The 20,386-nt window shown below is 46.3% G+C and overlaps 2 protein-coding genes across 10 annotated transcripts in view; one reads left to right on the top strand and one right to left on the bottom strand.

Moving 5' to 3' along the window:
* Positions 1-3,904, bottom strand: part of LOC105497974 (Src homology 2 domain containing E) — a 33,988-nt gene extending 30,084 nt beyond the window's left edge. The window contains exons 1-2 of one of the 2 annotated variants that reach the window (XM_011769607.3): positions 2,703-3,904; positions 362-488 (exon numbers count right to left, since the gene is read on the bottom strand). In XM_011769607.3, the coding sequence (XP_011767909.2) occupies positions 362-488; positions 2,703-3,293 (718 nt within the window). In that variant the 5' untranslated portion in view covers positions 3,294-3,904. The remainder of the gene's footprint in view (positions 1-361; positions 489-2,702) is intronic. The other variant, XM_011769605.3, reaches the window with a different exon arrangement.
* Positions 3,905-3,957: 53 nt separating this feature from the next.
* LOC105497973 (tudor domain containing 10) overlaps positions 3,958-20,386 on the top strand; it is a 55,967-nt gene continuing 39,538 nt past the window's right edge. For 4 of the 8 annotated variants that reach the window (XM_071084712.1, XM_071084711.1, XM_011769595.3 and 1 more), the window contains exons 1-5: positions 3,958-4,319; positions 8,458-8,486; positions 8,817-8,896; positions 10,214-10,272; positions 11,579-11,653. In XM_071084712.1, the coding sequence (XP_070940813.1) occupies positions 8,485-8,486; positions 8,817-8,896; positions 10,214-10,272; positions 11,579-11,653 (216 nt within the window). In that variant the 5' untranslated portion in view covers positions 3,958-4,319; positions 8,458-8,484. Of the gene's footprint in view, positions 4,320-8,457; positions 8,487-8,816; positions 8,897-10,213; positions 10,273-11,206; positions 11,462-11,578; positions 11,654-20,386 lie in introns of those variants that run through there. The other 4 variants (XM_011769604.3, XM_011769598.2, XM_011769601.3 and 1 more) reach the window with 3 other exon arrangements.

The following is a 20,386-nucleotide window of genomic DNA, read 5'->3' as shown; positions in this document are numbered from 1 at the left end:
GTAAGATGTATGACTCCCATTATGAATGTTACAGCTTCTGAAAGTGGCCCCAAAATGTATATAATCATGTTAAAACTGAACATCACATTCTGAGCAGATCTGCACTCATAAATGTCACCTTGCACAGAACTAGAAAAACTATAAAGACTCCTTTAAATTCTAAAACTCTGAAGGATACTAAATCATAAAGGAAGTTACCTAGTCTGACATTAGTTTGGGGTCTAATTTCTGTTTCTTCAAGTCAGCAGGATCTGGTTAAATTGTTTTATCCCTCTTCCCCAATAGACACGGGTTGCTGTATTACAACACTCTCACTGAGTGTGAGATTTCAGTCCCTATTCTGCAGAGCCTGCTTACAAACCTGTTATCATTTGTTGTGCATCATATGGTTCCATGTAACCGTCGTTCTCTCCAACTCTCTCTGCATCCCTTTGACCCTTCGTCCGTTTGGCGTCATAAGGGTCAGCATAGTCTTCTAAAATGATGACCTGTAAAAGAACAAGAGAGGACAGTTGCTAAGGGCCACCATAAACCAAAATGGCAATGGTATCAAAATGGCTACTGACATCTCCTGCATCTCCAAAGAGGTCAAAATCTCTACAACCAGTTCCAGATAGCTTTTGCACTTGATTATGTGTCCCAGTTAGACAAACACCTGATTTTTTTGGTTGTATAGTTCATTTGCAACAATTCATCTAAACTCTTTCACTTATCCCCAAGGCTCTTTATACCTTCCTTTATTTCCCCAAGCAATAAAACATTTTCTGGGTTAGAGGGTGGCAGGGGTGGATGTGGGGAGTGAAGGGTACCTGTGGCTTTACAGCAAAAAGGGTATGTGGCTTTACCATATACCCTATGAATTGAGTTTTTCAAACTTCAATCCGCTGAGCAGTACAGTCCTAATGAGTCAGTCAGTCATCCACCAGCACTGGCTAGGCACTGTGAGGGAGTCAAAATAAACCTAAGACATGCTTCCTGTCCTCAAGGAGTGGATCACAGCTCCAAAGAGACAGGCTTCATAAATGAGAAATAGATCAGTACTAAACAGTATTGTACGCGTTCTTCGTTCAATAATTCACAGGCAAATTGACTGTCACAGGCTACAGACCAGATAGGGTTTTGATCCCTATCTGGGATCTCCTATTTTGTTTCAGAAAGCATCTGTCTTTCCAAAAATAGAAGGTGCCTGAGGAGGTGATGTGTGACAACATGGGTGACAACACTAGAGGTTAGGGGACCCTTCTCAGGGAGGAAGCTCCAGGCCTTGCTCCACAACCTCCGTTACATTCTCCAAAGAGTTTAGAAATAACACTGGAGTTGGTGAGAATTCAGATACATGAGGAGAAGCGAAGAGGAGGAAACAGCCTGGAAATAGCCTCAGAAACCTCAGACATCCAGAAGTGACAATCATAAAAATAACCAGACAACCACTGCAAGGGACTGTGACTGCGACTGCCATTCACTTAACCAACATTTATCTTGACTACCCACCATGTGTACTGCAGTTGCAAGATACAGTGAGGAACCTAAGATGATACTCAGCCCTTGGCTTCAAGGTGATTATGATTTAGTCACACAGTCAGGTGGACCACTGAATAACATATGAGCTGGGTCCCTGTCCCATCTTTACACAGCTCTCCACTCAGTGCCTGGCTCAGGGTGGGCATGCTGTATTTACAGCATGAAAAAATGGAGGAGTAAGTAGAAGTGCTCAATGCAGACATACATAGCATGTGTTATGGGCTCTTGACTTCATACAGGGAGGTAACAGGTTTGAAGCCAGGGCAAGAGAATATTAAAGCTCCCATGTTAGGAAATGATCGCCTGGACCGGAGTCTGAAATCTCGGTTTGAGCTCTTTTCTCTTCCCGTTTCACATCGGAGAGAAGATAAAAACAACTAAATCAGACCAACTCAACTCAGCAAGAATGGATGGAGTCCCGTCCTATGTTCACACTCCTTTTCTTAACTTTTCCACACTGGACAGCACCCAGAAAACCTCCAGTGTGTCGGTCGCAGGACACACCCTCTCTTCTCATCTGTAATCTCCTTGAGAGCATTTTCTTGTCATATTCTGTATTCCCCAAAGTCTCTGATGCCCTGTGCCCCTTTTCTCATATGGTTGCTGCACCACAAATACCCATGGAATGAATGAAAGGGCAGCAGTCTTGGAGACTTGCTGAAGCTCCGAGGAGCCCTTTACTCGGTGGAACTGCAGAAAATGATGGAACTTCCAAATCAGTGGAGAAGGCGGTTGGTCAACCCATTTCCTGAAGCTTTGAAATGCATACTTCACAGTTGAGAGGTTACCATTCCTTATGTTCAAGAAGCATAAAAGTCATACACAAGTCTAGCTTTGCAATTCCCCTGAATATCAAAATTAAAATAAACTACACCTATAAAAGGGTCAAATGTAACCAAACAGGAATATCTCATTCAACGACTCTTCTAAACTGCTAACAAAATTCAATGGCTAGTACATTTCTGCAAAGCTCTCCACCCCTAGAATAAGAATTTTTCAAGAATTAAAAAACAGTCTAAGAATTTTAAATGGTCGTTTAGAAGTTCCCGAATTGTGGAGAGAGAAAGGACCTTAGGAAACCTATCCTCACCGCCTCTTAGGTCTAAAGAAGCTTAGGGCTTAGCAGGTGCCCCGGGCTCCCCTTCAACTGAGAAGTGGTCCAAGGGAGGCTGTATTCTTACCGTGTCTTGCTGCTTAATAATCTTGCTCTTGTCCAGCTCTGGCCCCAGGGAGGAAGGGGAAGAGGACGCGGAGGAAGAGGAGCTGGAGCTGGAGCTACTGCTACTGGGATAGTTGCTCTTCCCGTTCTTCTCCTGAGTGTCCACCTTGATGAGCCTGTTGATGTAGGTGCTGCAGCCAGAGCTCTTGGTCGCACCCCGGTGGGGCTCCTCCTCTGTGGCCCGGGAGTTTTTGCGGCCCTTGCCCGCGGCGGCCTGAATCAGACCCTGCAGGCTGTCGCGGGACAGCCGGCTGTCCTTGGGGCCGACGCCGGCCCTGCCGCTCCCCAGCTCGGCCGCCGAGTTCTTGCGGCCCTTGCCAGGACCCGGCCCAGCGCCGCCCACCTCCGAGTTCTTGCGCAGTTTGCCGCCGCCGCCCCCGGGCTTGGCCCGCTCCGACACGGTCTTCAGGTTCAGGGGGAACTCCTTGAACCACTTGGCCGCCATGAGGGGGCCCGGGCCGGCTCGGCCTAGGAGCGTCGCGGCCGTGGAGGAGGCGAGCGAGGAGGCCCAGCCCAGACACGCAGAGGCGCCAGGGGTCGGGGGCCACTGCATTCCCCGTGACTCGGGCGCTGGAGGCCGCGGCGAGGCCCCGCGACGGCTGCTCCGCGCGCACCCGTCCGGCCGTCGCCCACGCCCGGCAGGGTGGGGTCCTCACGGCCCGGGGCGCCGAGCGGGCGGGCGCTAGCCTCTGCTCCGGACACGGCAGGCGACAGGCACGACGCACGGGGGCCCCGCCCGGGCTCGTCTTCAACGCCTGCCCGTCCCGAGGACGCCGTAGCTCTCGGAGACAGCGGGCGCCGGGGTCTTCCCCCTGCTCTTTGCTCCCGCTGTGGGAGAGGCCAGGCCCACGGAAGCCCCCTGCGGCCCAGCCCACGCTCCCAGGGACCAGAGGGGACCGAGCGGAGGCGGCGGGAGTGTCCTCGGCGCCGCGACAGACGGTGGACGGACGGCGGACGGCCCATCAACTTCGCGCGCCCCTCCCCTCCGCGGCTGGCGCCTCCCAGCCCCGCCACCTCCTGCCCAGAGCCAGGGGCGGCGGGGTGAGCGCCACGGGAGAGGCGGGTCCGAGGCTACGAGGTCGGGAGAAAGGGGCGGCGGCCGCACGTGCGAACCGGCCGCGCCCCACTGTGCGGAGAGCTCCCTGCTGCCGCCGACAGCCCGCGTCTGCACGGAGCCGGTCTCGGCCGGGCGCTGCCTTCACACGCGCCCAGGAGTGTGTCACGTGCGCCGCTCACCCCCAGGAAGGAAGCCCCTTGGCCGCACTGCGCTAGGCGCCCCTCGCCCACCTACTCCGCTGCACTCTTTCTGCAAACGTTATTTTTGGCGGTAGGGCAGAGGTTGCGGGCTGAGGGTCGGGCGCAGGGACAACGGTCGCCAGCTCCTGCGCTAGTTCCGTTACTCTCCCGCGGCACAGGGTCCTGGGCGCCGCGAGGCTCTTATCCCCGTGGCCGCTGGGGATTGGCTGCCGGCAAGCCCCGCCCCGTGCCCCCGGGCTCTGAGGGGGCGGAGCGCGGAGGGAGAAGGCGCGAAGGCTGGGCGTCGCGACCGCAGGTGGACGCGCGTGGCCCGCGAGACGAGGTATGACTTGTTCCCAGGTCCCGGGCTGCCGGGCGAGGGTTGGGAGGGAGGGGCGTCGGCAGGCAGCTATGGAAAACGCCCTCGTCCCGATGGACGGGGGAAAGGGGTCGCTGTTCCCGCGGGGACGTCGCTCGCTCGCGCCGGGTGGGAGCGGCCCTCCTAGTCCTTATTTGTGCAGACGGGGAGCGCCATGTGCAGAACTGTGGCCTCTTTATGGGAAAAGACGCCTGTGCCATTCCTCCGTCCCTTTGAAGCCCTTTAAAAACTTTCTGAGGCCGGGCGCGGTGGCTCACGACTGTAATCCCAGCACTTGGGAGGCCGAGGCCGGCAGATCACCTGAGGTCAAGAGTTCGAGCCCAGCCTGGCCAATATGGTGAAACCCGGTCTCTACTAAAAATACAAAAATTAGCTGGGCGTGGTGGTACGCGCCTATAGTTTCAGCTACTCAGGAGGCTGAGGCAGGAGAATCGCTTGAACCCGGGAGGCAGAGGTTGCAGTGAGCTAAGATCGTGTCATTGCACTCCAGCCTGGGCGACAGAGCGAGACTCTGTCTCAAAAAGCCAAAAAAAACCTTTATGGTTTAGAAAACGAAATTTAAACTTAGTTTGCTGAACAGAAATCTTTTAGTTTAGCAAACTAAATGTGCTGCAGGAGCTGAGCAACACTGAGTCCTTATATACAAGTCATGGAAACAGAATAATCCCGGCTATGGACGGCCTCATTTGTGTGGGTGGTGGTTTGTGAGGTTGGAAAGCTAAAGAAATGCGTGCTCATACTGACCGTTCTTGAAAATGCGTATTGACATTTTTTAAAGCTTTATTGAGATACAATTCACATACCATAAAATTCACCTGTTCTAAGTGTGCACCTCAAGTGTTTTCAGTATATTTGGTGTGTTTATAGTACAACCATCACAACAATCTAATTTTAGAACATCTCCATCCCCCTCAAAAGAGATCTCCTGTCAGTTAGCAGTCACTCCTCATTTCCCTCTCTGCCTCCCCAATCCTGGACAGCCACTAATCTACTTTCTGTCTTTACTGATTTGTCTATTCAGAGAGGTGGAATCATGGAATATGTGGCCTTCTTTCCCTTAGCATCATTTTTGAGATTCATCCAGGTTGTATAGCATGTATTACTACTTCATTGCTTTTACATCGCCAAATAATATTCTATTGTATTGCTATACCGCACTTCATTCATCAGTTGATGGATATTTGGATTGTTTTCACTTTTTGGCTATTATAAGCAACACTACTATGAATATTTGTGGAAAAGTCTTTGTGTGGACACATATTTGAATTTCTCTTGAATAGTTACCCAGGAGTGGACTTGCTGGGTCATATGGTAATTCCCTGTCTAACTTTTTGAGAGCCTACTAAACTTTTCCAAAGTGGCTGCACCATTTTACATTCCTACCAGCATTAAGTTAAGGACATGTTTCTTCATGTCCTTAACACTTGTTAGAAATACAGGATGTTATCTGTATCTCTTGCTTTTAGCCACCCTGATTGATATGAAATGTTATCATTGTGGTTTTGATTTGCACTTTCCTAATGGCCAAAGATGCAGAGCATCTTTTCCTGTGCTTATTGGCCATTTGTATATTTTTGGAGAAATATCTAGCAGATCCTTTGCTCACTTTTTAATCGGTTTATTTGTTGTCTTTGTTGGTGAGTCGTAAGAGCACCTTATATATTCTTTAGGTCTTTTTAAAAACACAAATAAAGCCTGGCCAACATGGTGAAACCTCGTCTCTACTAAAAACACAAAAATTAGCCGACGTGGTAGTGCGTGCCTGTAGTCCCACCAATCTGGGAGGCTGAGGTGGGAGATTCGCTTGAACGTGGGAGGCAGAGGTTGCAGTGAGCCAAGATCGCACCATTGCACTCCAGCCTGGGTGACACAAAAACAACAAAAAAAAAAGCAACAACAAAAAAAACTACGCAAATAGGATACTTCTCCAGACCAAACAATAGATTGGAAAGAAACTCAGCACTTTGGAATCATACGGTCATATGGTTTGGATTCACAACAAAAACAGGCTTCTCCCATTTGTGAGCATGGGTACTAAGTGATCTTAGCCAGATACTAGGTCATCACCTCTGCACCTCCGGGACTTCATCTGTAACGTGGGTTAACAATGTCTCCCTCTTAGAGTTTGAGTGAGGATTAAATGAGAATGTGTTTTAGCTGCTTAGCATAGTACCCGGCAGGCCCTTAAAGGCATCTTGGACAGATTTATGCTGGGCCTTGGCTTGGAAGGTCTCAGTGCCTGTTCTGTTCTAGAAGCCCATAGGCTTTTCCAGGGATTACCAGGAACTGGGACTAACATCCTTTATCTCTGATTTTGCCTACAAACCTCTCTCCATTTTTATCCATCCATACCTAAGTACCTAAGTCTTTTAATTATCCGAACTACTTTTAGTTCTTTTTTTTTTTTTTTTTTTTTGACACGGAGTCTTGCTCTGTGCCCCAGGCTGGAGTGCAGTGGCGCGATCTCGGCTCACTGCAAGCTCCGCTCCCCCGGGTTCACGCCATTCTCCTGCCTCAGCCTCCCGAGTAGCTGGGACTACAGGCGCCCGCCACCTCGCCCGGCTAATTTTCTTGTATTTTTAGTAGAGACGGGGTTTCACCGTGTTAGCCAGGATGGTCTCGATCTCCTGACCTCATGATCCGCCCGTCTCGGCCTCCCGAAGTGCTGGTATTACAGGCTTGAGCCACCGTGCCCGGCCCGAAGTACTTTTAGTTCTGTTTAGAATTGGTTGCAGCTAAAATGGTTGTTCTCTCCTACAGCTGGGAATAATTTAGAGAAAAGAGTTACTGTTTTATTTTAAAATTTAATGTTTTAATTTATGTTTTCTGTAAAGTACAGGAAAAAAAATCCCTTTAAAATGACTTTAACAGCCTTGTTATCTGTAGAAAGAGAACCAAGGCTTTGGAATCACAGGACTGAGTTACCTCAGTATCTTTTATAATTTTATAAAATCACCTGATATCCTTGAGCTTTGGTTTTCTCATTTGTAAAATGGGAAGATAATACTCACGGAATTGTAGGAAAGTGCCTGTGAAAACCATAAAAATAAACACAATAACTACCATTGAGTTCTTGACACCTGGCAAGTGCTTTAAGTGCAGTGTCTCAGTTCACTGCCATGATCTATGACATGGGTGTTTTGATTCTGATTTGACAGTTGAAATTTGCCCAAGGTCTCTGGACTGGACTCACAGGTGCATCTAACTCCAAAAGTTCTGTTATTTCCACAGGCCAGCCACTGTGCGGAGCTGTGTGTGGTTTTAAAGTTGCTCATGCTATCTGTATTAGTTTTCTATTTGCTTTCATAACAAAATACTACAACCTTAGTGGCTTAAACAACACAAATATTATCCCACAGTTCTGTAAGTCACAAGTCTGTCACACGTCTCAGTGGGCTAAAATCAAGGTTTCGACAGGGCTGTGTTCCTTCTGGAGGCTTTAGTTGGAGAATCCATTTCCCTGCCTTTTCCAGCTTCTAGAGGCTGCCAGCATTCCTTGGCCTGCAGCCCCTTCCTCCATCTTCAAAGCCAACAACAGTAGTCCAGTCCTTCTCATATCACATCAACTTTAACTTTGTTTCAGTTGTCACCTCTCTCTCTCTCTTTTTTTTTTTTGAGATGTTGTCTCACTCTGTCGCCCAGGCTGGAGTGCAGTGGCCCAATCTTGGCTCACTGAAACCTCTGCCTCCCGAGTTCAAGCAATTCTCCTGCCTCAGCCTCCTGAGTAGCTGGGATTACAGGTGCCTGTCACCACACCCAGCTAATTTTTGTATTTTTGGTAGAGACAGGTTTTCGCCATGTTGGCCAGGCTGGTCTCGAACTCCTGACCTCAGGTGATCCACCCGCCTTGGCCTCCCAAAGTGTTGGGATTAAAAGCGTGAGCTACCGTGCCGGGCCTGTTTTGTCAGTTGATGGGCAACCTTAACTCTATCTGCAACCTTGCCATGAATCTAATATATTCACAGATTCTAAGGATTAGGATGTAGACTACTTTTGGTCGGGGGAGGGGGGCATTATTCTGCTTACCACAGTATCTATTCAGTGGTTACATGATGGTGAACTATCCTGGCATTCCTCTAACTGTGGCCGGTTGGCTTTGCAGGAGATCCTGTTGGAAAGCAACTGCAGCATGTAAGTCACTTCCTTTTGCTAATGAACAAGCCTTGCTCCATCCCCCAGCCTTCTCTTTCTCCCATTCCTGTCTCACCATGCTCCGGTCTTAAGACTGGCATCTCTTGCCAGTCAATCCTAACCCTAAGTATACTTTAACTGTTAGTGATTTAAAAGGTCTAGTGAAGGTCTTCCTGGCTTGGAACCTGATTCTGGGAGGAGGAAGGGAAGTCCTTGGTCAGGAAGGGGAATGGAGGTTTATGCAAGGCCCCTCTGGTTATGCCTAGCACATGTTTCCTTTTGTCGGAGTCTGAGCTTGGGAGGCTCGATGCTGACACCTGTGTTTGACAGGTCCTGGAATAGTAGTGACCCCCAACTGTCTGCTAAACTGTTTGGGAAGAATGGAGTGTTGGAAGAGCAGAAATCTCCAGGTAAGTTAGGCTGGGGGATTTGCTGGTGCTGGTACTCTCATCCTACAACTTGGATCCCAGTTAATGGTTCCCAGTCTGCCCAGTTTCTGTTCAGTGTGAAACTTGGGATCTGCCTAAATTCTGCTTTTCCTCCAGTGAGCCACCATGTTTCCTGTCTCATAGTGGATGTGACGCCTGCCACTGCTGTGATGCAGACCCTTACTCCCTGGTGCACCTGCTGCACCTAATCCCGTGCTTCTGTTTCACTTGTGCCTTCTTCCAATTTTCCCTCTACCATCTCCAAAGTGATCTTTCTGAAACCGAGGTCTATTGACACCCCCTAACCGGTTACAGCCCTCACCCATATCACCCAGCCAGTGGAATAAACTGTGACTGCTGTGGTACAACCTTCTGTTATTTCATAGTTTGGCCTCACCTGCCTTTCTAGCCTCCTCTCTCACCACTCATTGCATGCAGTGTGCAATCCACCTGGCACCTAGTCCTGGCTGTGAGCAATTTCCCAAATGTGCTGAGCTTTTTCGTATCTCCATGTCCTGGCATGGGCTGTTCCCTCTGCCTGGATTCCCTTCAGCCTGCCTCCTGCATTCCCCTGGGTCCCTGCATGCTCCCCACTGTCAGCTTAGTGTTAACTTGGGAAGCACAACCCCATGGGTCCTGAAACACTTCATAATTACTTCTCTGATTGCAAGCGCTGAATTCCTGGTGTGCCCATGGCTCTAGGTCCCTGCAGAGTGATCCCTTGCTGGGGGGAAGGCAGGGATATGCACGGCCAGCACTTATCATGGACCACTCCTTAATATTGATAAGTATTGCTGAATGATTGGGTACAGTATAGCCATTCAGTGTTCACGGGGGTTGGGGGATGTTTGTAGGGGTGTATGTGCATGGGAATATTTTAACATTGAAGAAAAAGTGAAGTCAGGTGCAGTGGCTCATGCCTGTAATCCCAGGACTTTGGGAGACTGAGGTAGGAGGATTGCTTGAGCACAGGAATTTGAGACCAGGCTGGGCAACATAGAGAGACCCTATCTCTACCAAAAAAAAAAAAAAAAAGCCAGTTATAGTGGCATGTGCCTGTAGTCCCAGTCACTTGTGGGGCTGAGGTGGGAGGATTGTGTAGACCTGGGAGGTCGAGGCTGTAGTGAGCCATGATCATACCACTGCACTCCAGCCTGGGTGACAGAGCATGACTCTGTCTCAAGAAAGAAAAAAAAAAAGAAGAAAGAAAGAAATACAAAAAGTGACTTATGTGTTCTGACTCTTCTGAATCCTGTAACCGTATGTATGCCTGCCATTTAATGCTGTTTTTCTTCTTAGGATTCAAGAAAAGAGAGACAGAGGTGTATGTTGGCAATCTTCCACTGGATATTTCTAAGGTATTCTCACAATAGGCTGTTTATCTTCCTTGGCCTTCCCATATGACTTAGTAACCTGCCAGTAACTTAATTTCCCCAGTTTTTAAAGACGTTTGAGAGCTATGATAGTGCAGACAGTCACTGGTTGGTGACTAGGGTAACCAATGCATCACAGTTTGCCTCGGACTTTCCCAGTTTTAGCACTGAAATGCTAAACTGGCATCCCGGACAGTTAGTCCCACTCTTTATCCCTGTATACCTGGAGGGTTGGTCAGCCTTCTTGTCACTTTGGGTTGAGGCAGCTTCTTTTTAGGAAGGGACCTTGTTAGGGCTCAGCTGCTGATCCTTTGGTAATGGGGAGTAGTTGGTTTCAGCCAAAAAAAATGACACCTATTTGACTTTGAAATGAGCTGGTTAGGTCAGTGCTGTGTTAGTGGGACTTAGAGAGTAGAATGTAAGCAATCCTATTTTTGACCCCAGGCACCTTGCTGTCTATTTGGAGAGGCCAGACCAACAAACCTGAAATAATTATAAAACAATATAAGTGCTTAAATTTTGTAGTAAGTATATTTGAAATACAGATGAAAGGAGAATGAAAGTGTGATCTATTGAATTGAAGCACCGCCTGACTTTTTTTTTGGTCATCTACTACATGCAAAATATTGTGCCCCCAGTTTGTCATGCTTAAAGATAAACAGCCTAGTCCTTGCCCTCAAGGAGCTCAATCCTGGAAGAAGGATGAGAGAAACTAACCTTTGTGGATCCCCTGCAGCATGCCAGACATTTTTCACAATTTTCTTGTCTCCATTTTCCCTTGCTAACCAGTTCCACTCAATCATCTCCGCCCAGTTGTACTTTATTCCTTTACACTATTTACTATATTTTAACTGTCAGGCATGCTCTAGGAAGTAAGCTAAATGCTTTATTCATGTGATTTTATTAAATTATTATTGTAACTCTGGTTGGTGGTAATGCCCCCATCTTGGAGATGAGACAGCCAAGGCTCTGAGAGGTCACGTCCCTCAGCTAAGTACACAGACCTAGTGAGTGGTCAGCCAGGAGTGGAATCCAGGTTCAGTTGCTCCCAAGTCCCATGTTCTTTGCTTTGTGCCAAATCATGTAACCGATAAGATATGGAAATAACTCACCAAATAAAAGATGGACCATTATGTTTTGTCTGACAGAGAGAAGAAAATGGTATTGGAGCATAGTAAGTCATTGTGATCCAATAAATGAAATCATGTTCAATCAAAGGGGCAGGCTGGGGGATTCTTGGCACCTGATAGATGAGCCTATTGGGGCTGGTTCTTCTCCCCTGTTTTGGCAGGCTACTCCAACCTGTTACTTGACAGTGCAGTGGGCAGAGGAGCCCTACATGTGGGTCCTGCAGTGGTCGGGGGAGGTAAGATGCTGAGTAGTCCTGCCACCTCTCTCTTCCCCCCTACCCAGTAGACCCCATTCCAGAGCCCAGCACCTGGGGCTTGCTTGGCCATACTGTCCCACACCATGGTAAGGGAACGTTTCATCCTCATCCCCTTCACAGAAAGCAGCAGCCCTCCCCGTAGTGCCTTCTTTCGACTCAAACTTGGACCAGCCTCATAAGAGAGATTTGAGTTGTGCTTTAGAGAAGGAGTAGGGTTTTAAAAAGAAATTTCTAGACCAGGCATGGTAGTTTACAGCTATAATCCCAGTACTTTGGGAGGCTGAGGCAGAAGGATCACTTGAGCCCAAGGAGTTCAAGACCAGCCTAGGCAACATAGTGAGACCACGTCTCTTAAAACAAAAAAAGAAAAGAGAGAAAGAAATTTCTAATGATAACATTAATGCCGTGTCAAGAACTGTGAAACGAGCCGAGTGTGGTGGTTCACACCTGTAATCCCAGCACTTTGGGAGGCCGAGGCGGGCGGATCACAAGGTCAGGAGATCAAGACCATCCTGGCTAACACGCTGAAACCCTGCCTCTACTAAAAATACAAAAAATTAGCCAGGCATGGTGGCGGGCGCCTGTAGTCCCAGCTACTCGGAAGGCTGAGGCAAGAGAATGGCGTGAACCCGGCAGGTGAAGCTTGCAGTGAGTCAAGATTGTGCCACTGCACTCCAGCCTGGGCAACACAGTGAGACTCCATCTCAAAAAAACAAAAACAAAAAAACTGAAACGTCTGAGATTTTACCCTGATTACAAACTAATAAATTGGCCTGCGGCAGTTTCCAAGTTTCTGGTAGAAGACACAGAATCTTGGGTCAGAGTTGAAAGATCATCTACTATAATAGCCAATATTTTTAAAAAACTTTTCATGTAATTAACATTTTAAAGTCTGGGCATGGTGGCTCACGCCTGTAATCCCAGCACTTTGGGAGGCAGAGGCGGGCGGATCACCTGAGGTCAGGTGTTCGAGACCAGCCTGACCAACATGGAGAAACCCTGCCTCTACTAAAAATACAAAAATTAGCTGGGCGTGGTGGCACATGCTTGTAATCTCAGCTACTCGGGAGGCTAAGGCAGGAGAATCACTTGAACCCAGGAGGTGGAGGTTGCAGTGAGCTGAGATCACATGCCATTGTGCTCCAGCCTGGGCAACAAGAGTAAGACCCTGTTTCAAAAAAAAAAATTTTTAATTATAGATATTATTTACATATCTTAAAATTTACCATTAACTTTTTGTTTGTTTGTTTGTTTGTTTGTTTGAGACGGGGTCTCATTTTGTCACCCAGACTGGAATGCAGTGTTGCGGTCTCAGCTCACTGCAACCTCTGCCTTGAAGGCTCAAGCGATCCTAGCCTCATATGTAGCTGGGACCACAGGTGCGCACCACCATGCCTGGCTATGTTTTTGTAATTTTAGTAGAGATGGAGTCTTACCATGTTGCCCAGTCTGGAAAATTTGTTATTTAAAAATGTACAATTCAGGCCGGGTGTGGTGACTCATGCCTATAATCCCAGCACTTTGGGAGGCCGAGGCGGGTGGATAACTTGACATCAGAAGTTTTAGAACAGCCTGGTCAACATAGTGAAACCCCATCTCTAGTAATAATACAAAAATTAGCCGGGCACGGTGGCTCACACCTGTAATCCCAGCACTTTGGGAGGCTGAGGTGGGTGGATCACAAGGTCAGGAGTTCGAGACCAGCCTGGCCAACATGGTGAAACCCTGTCTCTACTAAAATATAAAAAATTAGCTGGGCATGGTGGCACGTGCCTGTAGTCCCAGCTACTCAAGAGGCTGATACAGGGAAATCACTTGAACTCGGGAGGTGGAGGTTGCTACGAGGCAAGATTGCCCCACTGGACTGCAGCCTGGCAACAGAGCGAGACTCCATTTCAAACAACAACAATAACAACAACAACAACAACAAAATTATCCAGGCATGGTGGCACATACCTGTAATCCCAGCTACTCAGGAGGTTGAGGCACAAGAATCGCTTGAACCCAGGAGACAGAGAGTGCAGTGAGACGAGATCGAGCCACTGCACTCCAGCCTGGGCGACAGAGTGAAACTGTGTCTCCAAAAAAAAAAAAGTACAATTCAGTTACTAGTATATTCACAAGATTGTGCAGCCATCAATCCTAACTTCTGAACATTTTCATCACCCCCAAAATAAACCTCATACCCATTAGTAGTCCTTCCCTTTCCCCCTTCCTCCTAGCCCCTGGTAACCACGAATCTACTTTCTGTCTCTTAAGGATTTCCTATTCTGGACATTTTATATCAATAGAATCATACAATGTGGAATTTTGTGTTTTCTTTCACTAAGCATGTTTTTAGGGTTCATTTGTGTTAGAGTGTCTTAGTATTTTGTTCCTTTTTTTTTTTTAGACAGAGTTTCGCTCTTGTTGCCCGGGCTGGAGTGCAGAGTGGCTGGATCTCAGTTCACTGCAACCTCTGACTCCCAGGTTCAAGAAGTTGTGCTTTAGTCTCCCGAGTAGCTGAGATTGCAGGCATGCGCCACCACGCCTGGCTCAATTTGTATTTTTAGTAGAGATGGGGTTTCTCCATGATGGTCAGGCTGGTTTCGAACCCCTGACCTCAGGTGATCTGCCCGCCTCAGCCTCCCGAAGTGCTGGGATTACAGGCATGAGACACTGCACCCGGCGACTTTTTCCTCTTTTTTTTTTTTTTTTTTTTTTTTTTGAGACGGAGTCTCGCTCTGTCACCCAGGCTGGAGTGCAGTGGCGCAATCTCGGCTCACTGCAAGCTCCGCCTCCCGGGTTCACGCCATTCTCCGGCCTCAGCCTCCCGAGTAGCTGGGACTACAGGCGCCCGCCACTGCGCCTGGCTAATTTTTTTCTATTTTTAGTAGAGACGGGGTTTCACCATGGTCTCGATCTCCTGACCTTGTGATCCGCCCGCCTCGGCCTTCCAAAGTGCTGGGATTACAGGCGTGAGCCACCGCGCCCGGCCGACTTTTTCCTCTTTTAAGGTGCATATCTTCTAGCTCTGTCTGCTGAGAGACCTTGGAGCTCTGATTACTCAATAGCAGTAACACACCTAGCCCATAGATTGTGTTCTTTTCCACTAAAGAGAACCAGGCCTTCTTAGAAAAATGACTGATTCCAGATCTGGAGCTGTTATGCCAGAAAGCTATCAAAGACTATTGAAATTTGAATGAAAAGACAGGAGGTTTTATTCAGAGGTGGTTTATTTAGAGGTGGTGTTCTTATTTCTTGGAGTTTGTGCTGAAGTGTTTGCATGTGAAGCAATGTGGTGTTTGAGATTTGTTTCGGAATAGCCTAGTGGCCGGGAGAGATGTTACAATGAAATGGGAATGGCCATGAATTGAGAATTGCTGAGGCTGCTGAGTAATAGGCATATAGGGATTTGTAATACTATTTTATCTGTTTTTATTCTGATTTGAAAGTTTCCAAACAAAAAGAAAAAGACACAAGAGCAAACAAAGAGGGTGTCCCATGCGCCAAAGACGGAGCAATTTGAGCATCAAGTACTACATTTGATTAAAATTCACCAATGATTTAAAAAAGCATTAATTTGTAATGGTATAAAGAAGGGAGAAATAACACTGGACATAACTAAAAATGGAAAGATAATGGTTCATTAACATAAAACTTGATAATTAAAGAGAAGGAAGAAGTATTTATCTTGTTTTTCCAACGCCAATGTAATAGCATTTTCAGAGCAAAAAAACCCTAGTGAATGAGAGAAAGTTCTTTACAGAAGAACTCTAGCTCATAAATGCAGAAGAAATGATAGAATTAAAAAATGACCATTGTGCAAAGCCCAGTAAGATACCTGTTTCAGACAGTGGTTATCTGAGCTTCCTTAATTCATCAGGTAAAGTATTGATGAGCACTTTTACAATGGATGGATCAGGATGTTACCGTTTGAACTTGCTAATTTTAGCCTCACTAAAAATGAGATAACCAGATATGAGCCCCCTAAAAAGTGATGCGAGATAAAGGCAACCACAGCATTTTAAAGTTCTACCAAAAAAAACCACCTATATTAGTCAAGCTCTATGACAGATTTGTAGTCAAAAGGAAATATAGGGAATAGAAGACCAAAATAATGCCACTGAGATCCTCAGCAAGATGGCTGAATAGGAACAGCTCCAGCCTCCAGCTCCCAGCACGAGTGACACAGAAGAGCGTGATTTCTGCATTTTCAACTGAGGTACTGGGTCCATCTCACTGGGGAGTGCTGGACAATTGGTACTAGTCAGCTGGTGCAGCCCGACCAGCGAGAGCTGAAGCAGGGCGAGGCATTGCCTCACCTGGGAAGCGCGAGGGGGAAGAGAATCCCTTTTCCTAGCCAAGGGAAACTGAGACACACAACACCTGGAAAATCGGGTAACTCCCACCCTAATACTGTGCTTTACCAAGGGTTTTAGCAGACCAGCAGATTATATCCCACACCTGGCCCAGAGGGCCCCACGCCCACGGAGCCTCCCTCCTTGCTAGCGCAGCAGTCTGAGATCTAACTGAAAGGCAGCAGTGAGGCTGGGGGAGGGGTGCCCACCATTGCTGAGGCTTAAGTAGGTAAACAAAGCCGCCAGGAAGCTCAAACTGGGTGGAGACCACCGCAGGTCAAGGAGGCCTGCCAGCCTCTATAGACTCCACCTCTGGGGACAGGGCATAGCTAAACAAAAAGCAGAAACTTCTGCAGATGTAAATGACCCTGTCTGACAGCTTTGAAGAGAGCAGTGGGTCTCCCAGCTTGGAGGTTGAGATCTGAGAACGGACAGACTGCATGCTCAAGTGGGTCCCTGACCCTTGAGTAACCTAACTGGGAGACATCCCCCACTAGGTGCAGACTGACACCTCACACCTCACATGGCTGGGCACACCTCTGAAACGAAATTTCCAGAGCAAGAATCAGACAGCAACACTCGCTGTTCAGCAATATTCTACCTTCTGCAGCATCCTCTGCTGATACCCAGGCAAACAGGGTCTGGAGTGGACCTCAAGCAAACTCCAACAGACCTGCAGCTGAGCGTACTGACTGTTAGAAGGAAAACTAACAAACAGAAAGGACACCCACACCAAAACCCCATCAGTACGTCACCATCATCAAAGACCAAAGGCAGATAAAACCACAAAGATGGGGAAAAAGCAGGGCAGAAAAGCTGGAAATTCAAAAAATCAGAGCGCATCTCCCCCTCCAAAGGAATGCGGCTCATTGCCAGCAATGGATCAAAGCTGGACGGAGAATGACTTTGATGAGTTGAGAGAAGAAGGCTTCAGTCAATCAAACTCAGAGCTAAAGGAGGAACTTACCCAGTGCAAAGAAACTAAAAATCTTGAAAAAAGAATGGAAGAATGGATAACTAGAATAATCAATGCAGAGAAGGCCATAAATGAACTGATAGAGATAAAAACCATGACATGAGAACTACGTGACAAATGCACAAGCTTCAGTAACCGACTCGATCAATTGGAAGAAAGTATCAATGACTGAAGATCAAATGAATGAAATGAAGTGAGAAGAGAAGTCTAGAGAAAAAAGAGGAAAAAGAAATGAACAAAGCCTCCAAGAAATATGGGATTATGTGAAAAGACCAAATCTGCATCTGATTGGTGTGCCTGAAAGTGAGGGGGAAAATGGAACCAAGTTGGAAAACACTCTTCAGGATATCATCCAGGAGAACTTCCCCAACCTAGTAAGGCAGGCCAACATTCAAATTCAGGAAATACAGAGAACGCCACAAAGATACTCCTTTCCCAGTTATGCACCAAGGCACATAATTGTCAGATTCACCAAAATTGAAATGAAGGAAAAAATGTTAAGGGCAGCCAGAGAGAAAGGTCGGGTTACCCATAAAGGGAAGACCATCAGACTAACAGCGGATCTCTCAGCAGAAACTCTACAAGCCAGAAGAGAGTGGGGGCCAATATTCAACATTCTTAAAGAAAAGAATTTTCAACCCAGAATTTCATATCCAGCCAAACTAAGCTTCGTAAGTGAAGGAGAAATAAAATCCTTTACAGACAAGCAAATGCTTAGAGATTTTGTCACCACCAAGCCTGCCCTACAAGAGATCCTGAAGGAAGCACTAAACATGGAAAGGAACAACTGGTACCAGCCATTGCAAAAACATGCCAAAATGTAAAGACCATTGATGCTAGGAAGAAACTGCATCAACTAACGAGCAGAATAACCAGCTAATATCACAATGACAGGATCAAGTTCACACATAACAATATTAACCTTAAATGTAAATGGACTAAATGGTCCAATTAAAAGATACAGTCTGGCAAATTGGATAAAGAGTCAAGACCCATCAGTTTGCTGTATTCAGGAGACCCATCTCACATGCAGAGACACACATAGGCTCAAAATAAAGGGATGGAGGAAGATCTACCAAGCAAATGGAAAACAAAACAAGGCAGGGGTTGCAATCCTAGTCTCTGATAAAACAGACTTTAAACCAACAAAGATCAAAAGAGACAAAGAAGGCCATTACATAATGGTAAAGGGATCAATTCAACAGGAAGTGCTAACTATCCTAAATATATATGCACCCAATACAGGAGCACCCAGATTCATAAAGCAAGTCCTTAGAGACTTACAAAGAGACTTAGACTCCCATACAATAATAATGGGAGACTTGAACACCCCACTGTCAACATTAGATCAACGAGACAAAGTTAACAAGGATATTCAGGAATTGAACTCATCTCTGCACCAAGCAGACCTAATAGACATCTACAGAACTCTCCACCCCAAATCAATAGAATATACATTCTTCTCAGCACTACATCGCAGTTATTCCAAAATTGACCACATAGTTGGAAGTAAAGCACTCCTCAGCAAATGTGAAAGAACAGAAAGTATAACAAACTGTCTCTCAGACAACAGTGCAATCAAACTAGAACGCAGGACTAAGAAACTCACTCAAAACCGCTCAACTACATGGAAACTGAACAACCTGCTCCTGAATGACTACTGGGTACATAACGAAATGAAAGCAGAAATAAAGATGTTCTTTGAAACCAATGAGTACAAAGATACAACATACCAGAATCTCTGGGACACATTTAAAGCATGTGTAGAGGGAACTTTATAGCCCTAAATGCCCACAAGAGAAAGCTGGAAAGATCTAAAATTGACATCTTAACATCACAATTAAAAGAACTAGAGAAGTAAGAGCAAATACATTCAAAAGCTAGCAGAAGGCAAGAAATAACTAAAATCAGAGCAGAACTGAAGGAGATAGAGACACAAAAAACCCTCCAAAAAACCAATGAATCCAGGAGTTTGTGTTTGAAAAGATCAACAAAATTAATAGACCGTTAGCAAGCCTAATAAAGAAGAAAAGAGAGAAGAATCAAATAGATGCAATAAAAAATGATAAAGGGGATATCACCACCAACCCCACAGAAATACAAACTACCATCAGAGAATACTATAAACACCTCTATGCAAATAAACTAGAAAACCTAGAAGAAATGGATAATTTCCTGGACACACTCTCTCAAGACTAAACCAGGAATAAGTTGAATCCCTGAATAGACCAATAACAGGCTCTGAAATTGAGGCAATAATTAATAGCCTACCAACCAAAAAAAGTCCAGGACCAGATGGATTCACAGCCGAAGTCTACCAGAGGTACAAGGAGGAGCTGGTACCATTCCTTCTGAAACTATTCCAATCAATAGGAAAAGAGGGAATCCTCCCTAACTCATTTTATGAGGCCAACATCATCCTGATACCAAAGCCTGGCAGAGACACAACAAAAAAAGAGAATTTTAGACCAATATTCCCTGATGAACATCGATGCAAAAATCCTCAATCAAATAACGGCAAACCGAATCCAGCAGCACATCAATAAGCTTATCCACCATGATCAAGAGGGCTTCATCCCTGGGATTCAAGGCAGGTTCAACATACACAAATCAATAAACATAATCCAGCATATAAACAGAACCAAAGACAAAAACCACATGATTATCTCAATAGATGCAGAAAAGGCCTTTGATAAAATTCAACAGCCCTTCATGCTAAACACTCTCAATAAATTCGGTGTTGATGGAATGTATCTCAAAATAATAAGAGTTATTTATGACAGACCCACAGCCAATATCATACTGAATGGGCAAAAACTGGAAGCATTCCCTTTGAAAACCTGCACAAGACAGGGATGCCCTCTCTCACCACTCCTATTCAACATAGTGTTGGAAGTTCTGGCCAGGGCAATCAGGCAAGAGAAAGAAATCAAGGGTATTCAGTTAGGAAAAGAAGAAGTCAAATTGTCCCTGTTTGCAGATGACATGATTGTATATTTAGAAAACCCCATCGTCTCAGCCCAAAATCTCCTTAAGCTGATAAACTACTTCAGCGAAGTCTCAGGATACAAAATCAATGTGCAAAAATCACAAGCATTCTTATACACCAGTAACAGACAAAGAGAGAGCCAAATCATGAATGAACTCCCATTCACGATAGCTTCAAAGAGAAAAAATACCTAGGAATCCAAATTACAAGGGATGTGAAGGACCTCTTCAAGGAGAACTACAAACCACTGCTCAGTGAAATAAAAGAGGACACAAACAAATGGAAGAACATACCATGCTCATGGATAGGAAGAATCAATATTGTGAAAATGGCCATACCGTCCAAGGTAATTTATAGATTCAATGCCATCCCCATCAAGCTACCAATGACTTTCTTCACAGAATTGG

This window comes from Macaca nemestrina, chromosome 1, assembly GCF_043159975.1.
Source record: "Macaca nemestrina isolate mMacNem1 chromosome 1, mMacNem.hap1, whole genome shotgun sequence".
In the NCBI taxonomy this organism is placed as follows: Eukaryota; Metazoa; Chordata; class Mammalia; order Primates; family Cercopithecidae; genus Macaca; species Macaca nemestrina.
The sequence above is the reverse complement of the archived record's forward strand: the minus strand, read 5'-3'. Positions and strand labels throughout refer to the sequence as shown.